Source organism: Nothoprocta perdicaria, unplaced genomic scaffold, assembly GCF_003342845.1.
Source record: "Nothoprocta perdicaria isolate Ctin4 unplaced genomic scaffold, notPer1 scaffold_397, whole genome shotgun sequence".
Taxonomy (NCBI): domain Eukaryota; kingdom Metazoa; phylum Chordata; class Aves; order Tinamiformes; family Tinamidae; genus Nothoprocta; species Nothoprocta perdicaria.
Genome location: NW_020455640.1, coordinates 223,884 through 229,883, shown reverse-complemented (window position 1 = coordinate 229,883; position 6,000 = coordinate 223,884). Strand labels below are relative to the sequence as shown.

General features: G+C 49.7%; 1 protein-coding gene across 1 annotated transcript in view; it reads left to right on the top strand.

Moving 5' to 3' along the window:
• Window positions 1-456: 456 nt before the first annotated feature.
• Window positions 457-6,000, top strand: part of MCU (mitochondrial calcium uniporter) — a 48,024-nt gene continuing 42,480 nt past the window's right edge. The window contains exon 1 of the mRNA XM_026045048.1: window positions 457-573. Within this exon, the coding sequence (XP_025900833.1) occupies window positions 457-573 (117 nt within the window). The remainder of the gene's footprint in view (window positions 574-6,000) is intronic.

The following is a 6,000-nucleotide window of genomic DNA, read 5'->3' as shown; positions in this document are numbered from 1 at the left end:
TTCTCTGTCCATCCCGTTCCATTTTCCCTCATTTTTACACTCTCTCACAGGGCATTCCCCCTCGTCCCCCCCATCCAGTGTCTCCCATCTCCGTGGCTTCTCTCGGCCCCGCCCCCCGCGGCCTTAGCCACGCCCCCGTCACACTGGCCACGCCCCCCTCCGCGCCCAGCTGTGGAGATTCCCTGCCCTCCAGCCCGAACGTGGCCCCGCCTCCCGCCCGTAGAGGGGGGAAGGAGACGACCAATCGCCTCTCCGCACAGGGGCGCCGCGCGCCTCTGATTGGCGGCCGCGGCGTCGCTTGACAAGCCCCGGGCCGGGCAGCGGAGCGCGCCCATTGGCGGACGCCTCCCTCGCGCCCCGCCCCGCCGCCCTCCCCCCCCCGCCCGGGCGGCAGCAGCAGCCGCGGCCGCCGCAGCGCGATCGTGGCGGTGCGCGCGGGGCGGCCCGAGCGGCGCGATGGCGGCCACGGCGGGCAGGGCGCTGCCGCTCCTCCTGCGCCGCGCCGCGCTCCCCGCCGCCGCCGGCCGCTTCCCGGCGCTGGGGCGGCGCCGGCAGCCGCAGCGACACCGGCCGGTGAGTGGGGAGGCAGCTGTGCCCTTCAAGGCGGCGGCTGCCGAGGCGAGGAGGGAAGGGGCGGGGGGGGGGCGCGACCGTTGAGAGGAGCGCGACCGTTAAGGGGGGCGCGACCGTTGGGCGGCAGCGACCGTTGGGCGGGCGCGGCGGCTGGGCGGGCGCGGCCGTTGGCACCGCGTGAGGCCCCGGCGGCGGCAGCGGGGGGCACGGAGCCGAGCTGAGCGCCCCCGGCCCGGCCGCCTCCTGCCGCTCCCCTGGGCGGCTGCGGCGCGGGCGAGGGGCGCCCGGGGCCGGCGGCGGCGCAGGCCGCTCGCGGGGGCCCCCGGCGCGCGGCAGCTGCGCGTTATTCTTAGCGCCGCCGTCACGGCCGCGGGCGAAACTTGAGCGCAGCCCCGCGCCGCCCCCCGCGAAACAGCCCGCTCGAAGGAGCCGAGCCTCGAGCGCGCGCCCGAGACCTTCCCGCGGCTGAGCCCGCGCGGCGTTACCGGCGCCGCGGCGGGGGCGGCGGGGGAGCCCCGGGGGCTCCGCGGCGCGGCCGGCAGGTGGCGCCGCCGCGCGGGAGGGAGGGGGCCATGCCCTCGGGCCCCTTCTCCCCCCCCCCGCCCTTCTGGTTTGTACCTTGTTTCCCCTCTTTTTTGTTCATTATTTATTTATTTATTTATTTATTTATGGAGAAGTAGCGTGTTTGTCGGCTCCAGCGCAGCCACGCACGGCTTAACCCGCCCCCCCTTAGCAGGGAATCCTCCGAAAGGTTGAAACTTGGAGCTTGGACGATCCGCTAAAAAATAGGGCTACTTTTATTTCTTTGTAAGATAAAGTAGCGGTGCGCGCAACCTTTCACTATTCCCCTTGCTGCAATCTCTTATGTATCTGTACCTGTTATATGTAAGCTCTATATATTTTAAAAAGAGCCCAYGGTCGAAGGTGGGGACCTCTCGCTTGTTGCTTTTAACTCACTATGAAGCTACAAAAAAAGCCACAAAAATTGTGTGTCCATTAGGTCGTGAAGCAGGAGTCTGAGCTCGTCTGGAAAGCGGACGTAGCCGCGGTTCCCTGTGTGCCGTTGGAAGAGCAGCTCAGCACTTGTGTGTATTTTGTGCCTTCAGAGAGTGGGAGCTTTCTCTGTCTGTATCAATTAATGTGTTTCTGCAACCAGGGAGTTCGTGCCGGCGTCAAGTGTCTTGATGCATCCGTCCAGTATCTGCCCAGTGGTCATTTAAATGCAGTGTTGAAYTGAAACTCATTAAAACCAGCCCAACAACGAGGCTACCGGTGCTGAATCTTGCTCAGGTATTCTAGTGTGCAACAGCTTTTTCAGCCTGATTCAGCTTTCATAATTGTCATTATGTTATCTTTCTAACCAGCCTGGCCTTGAGAGCAATAAATTATTTATCTAAATTTGAGTTGACCTTTGGGATTGATTTAACAAGAGACTCGATCTGATCCTGCTAATCGAGATATGTAGAAGCAAACATAGGAGAAGTGAAAGATTCAAACCAGCTGTTAAAAAATATTGYAAGTGTCTTCACCTGGGCTGCTTTTCCTAGCTGAAAAGACATTGCTGAAACATAGGCACGCTCGGAGGTGCCCTGAAGCCATCCTGCCSGAGCTGTCTCTTTTGGGTGGGTTAAATTGATTTCTGGCCACCTGGCAGCCAGCAATTTACGCTGTTTGTTTCGGATACCTGCAGACTTTGTACATGAGTCAGTTCAAACAGTTTGTAAGCACTGTGTGTGTGGTTTGTGGCAATGTGATGGTGTGACAGGTGATAACTGTGGTTGCTACGTAGTTGACGCTCATTAGTTGCCTCGTGGTAAGGGCTCGGTGGATGCCAGGGGCAAGTGAAAGTTTCCTCAGAGCATTTGGGTACCTAGTGTCATAACTATTACTTTGGAAAATATCTCTAATATGCCTCTTCGTTTCCACAGAGAAAACACTAGTTGCGCTTTCTGGGGCACTTGAGAAACATGAGGAGCAGTGGGAGAGAGCAGAGGGCTGAGAATGAGAGAGGCTGAGGAAAACAGCAATCTCCAAGGAGAGGATGGATGAAGCAGGAACTCCTTGAAAGGAGAAGTTGCAGAGACAAAGGGAATCGTCTGACAGAAGAGGAAGTAATGGCCTTACTTTGCAAGAGGCTGACTTTGCTCMGTGCTGGGGAGCTTTGGCTAACAGGAAAAGCAGTGAAACACTGAAATAATTCCTGAAAAGCCACTGCATTCACTTTGTTGGAGGTGTGCAGGTCAGAGTAGCATGGACCAGGCATGGCCAACATGCAGTCCAACCTGCTCTGAGGCGGGTTTGGAGCAGATTTCTAAGTGAGTATGTTAGAAAATAGGTGTGAAAAAAGTGTGATATAGATGAAGTTAATATAATGATTGTATTAGGTATATCTTTGCAGTRTTCAGTTTAATGCAGTGAATTTTACTTGATGACTTCTGAAGGTGGCTGRTTTCTTGCTGGGATGATAAATAGGCTTCCTTGAAGTAGGAAACTTTCTAGACAAGGAGAGGGAGATAGTTGGCAAGCTGCAGACTTAGGCTAGAGGGTTTGCAGTGTTACAGGGTGGATGGCTACGGTTTTGGAGTAGAGAATAGGTGAATTATTCATTGGATGAAATTGGGATAGTACTTGTGTTTGCTTTTAAATTGATGTTGTATACATTTCATTTTTGGGAGGGCACTGGAAATCTGGTACCTAGCAGGGATATCAAATGTGAAGGCTGCAGGTGAAAGAGGCAGCTGGTTTAGTTGATCCAACAACAACAACAAGAGTGGAATGGGTTTGGAGCCAACTGCTTAATGGATTAAGTAGAGTTTTTTTTTTTTTGGTTTAGTTGTGTTTGCTGGATTAACAGCTAGTGGGAATCAGAGCAGCCATAAATTGGGATAGTGCCTATTAATTAAAGCCTCCGTTCTGCAGTAATTTGTAGTGCTTAAAACAAAGCTTGTTGCTCCTTTTCTGCTAAACAGCTTGCCCTCAGAGAAGGGAGGAAAGAAGATTATTGAAGTCGATGTTCCAAAGAGAAAACTTCCTTATGAAGCAAGGCAAGCCTCCTCTTGCCTCAAGGCTCTCCTAATTTACCTGTAGACAAATGTTAATAGGTACCAGAGGCAACGTGAGGATTTTAATTTCTGTTCTAGAGGAGGACCAGTGTAACTGATGCTGAACATCCGAGTGTGGCAGGGTTTTGGCACAGATAGTCCTGTTTTAAAAAATGCAGTGGAAGGTTAATGTTAGACAAGAGAACTTCTTCCTTCTGAGTAAGCGTCCAGGGATGCAAGAAATCTTAGGAGGAAGTGCAGTGAGCTGAAGCTTTCATTTGCTTGGCATGGGTATTGGTTCATATGGATAGGGATTTTTGAACATTTATCCGGAGCWGTTTTCCTTGCTATGTCCAAAACTGCCATAACATCAAAAAAACCCCAATGTTGTTGAGTAGTGTTGTAATAATTTTCCTTTTTTGGCACCTGTAACCACCTCAAGGCCTTTCTGCCACAGGCAGCCTTGCATCTCTGCACTGTTGTTTGTCTCCTGGAACAAATTATTAAACACTGGAAGGTTGGGGCTCACAATAAAACTCATATTGACAGGGAATGACTGCCAGGAAAGTCAGATTTGGAGGAATRTCTTGGTGTTTTTGCTTAGGATGGAAACTGGAAGACTGCTTTAATGAAGTGAACTTTCTTTTCTTGACCTTGCATACTGCTGATGATAACTTTCCAGTGAATGATTAAGATGTGGAAGTTCTAGTGGCTGCCCAGTGCATTGAGGGAGCATCAAGAGAATTAAACGCCCTGCATCTTTGGCTGCGCTTATTTGTCTGACTTCAGATGTCTCCTATAGGCAGATGCAAATTAAAAATTATGGTAAATCTGACTTTAGGAAAGAGACCTCCGGACTTGGCCTCTTTTGTGTTGATTATCCCTTAAGATATCGTGTGATTTTTCTTAGCGCAGGATGGATGCCGCATTTTAATAGGAGCAGGGATGTGCAGTGCCCTGGAACAGGATGAGATGCATCCTGTACTGCTCTACATGGGGAGGTGGCCAGTACTCAAACATAAATACCTGTTTGGCAGAACTTCTATGAATGCGGAGAAAATCCTCACATACATAAAGCTCTCGGAGCCAAATCCACTTACACTGCAGTGAAGTCTCATCTCGAGGGTTTCTTCCATCTGCAGCATGCYGGCCTCATATGCTGCCTTTTATATGAATTTCGCTTGAAATAGTTAAACGCTTTCCTTGTTTCATTACGGATTTTGCTTGGATTTGTAGTTCAAATATGCCCAGAATTCAAGATGTGATTTAGCCATGAAGATAGGTCTCTCCACCAAAGCAAAATTCCCTTTTCTCCTGATCCTTTCCTCCCTTTCCCCATTCCTGTGTTGATTTGCTGTCCTGCTGACTTCTCACCTCACCCTGGCAAAGAGTGTCTATTTATTATTATTATTATTTTATTTTTTGTATCTGTCATTGCCTTTTCTCACTTAAAAGCTGTCTAAACCCCTTAAAATTCAAGGCAAAACAAAGTTTCTAGCCTTCTACCAGATTGACTGTCAAAGGCTACACCTAAGGACTTTAAAAGGCTTGGAGGTAAAGTTTTTCAACATATGAAGTTGCAAGTTTTATACTGTTCAGCTTTTCTGTTAAATTSCTTATTTGTTTCCTAAAGCTGATTATAGACTTGAGCAGGAAGGTTAGGCTTTTGATGAGGTGAGGCCACATCCCGTCATGAACATGAAACCAAACCCTCGCAGCACAAAGCTGACCTGAACTCGCAAGTCGTTTGTTTGCCCTTGTATAAACAGCCTTCCCATGGCAACAACGTGTAATTTAAATTATTCTCCTGTTTGCAGGTGCTTGCTGATCTTAGCGATGAGGAAATTCTCCCTGGGCAGAGGATTTGTCGAGTAGGTTCTCTAAGACAAATGTTCTCCCTCTGAATGTGATCAGTAGGGAGGTTTGGGGATGGCTCTTAGGTTTGTTTGATGAAAATTAGGTTTTTATCAGTGTTTTCAGTTGTTGTCTATGGCACTGTACTTTTAGGTGATAAGGGGTTGGATTTGGGTATTTTTGTTTGTTGAGTATGTTTTGCTGTTTGCTTTTTGAGGGCAAATTAGTGCGATCTGGCTTTAAGGATTAATTTGTCCCCGAGTAGTTAATGTTGAAAGGAAAATGRCTTGCCCTTTCTTTTTCTATTAAAGCTTTGGCAAAGGCTTTTCTACCCCTTATTTATATCTCCTTTGGTCACCCAAATGGCATGTCATTTAAATGAAGATGGAAAGATGCAGTGCTTGAAAGTGACAGGGGATTATTTTTCGGTATAGCTAGTCTCTGGGGTATCACTTATGCCCCATGTAAAACATGAAGCATGGCCGCTCTCCCTTTCTGCTTTTTTGGCAGCTTTTAAGGAATTAAGAGATAT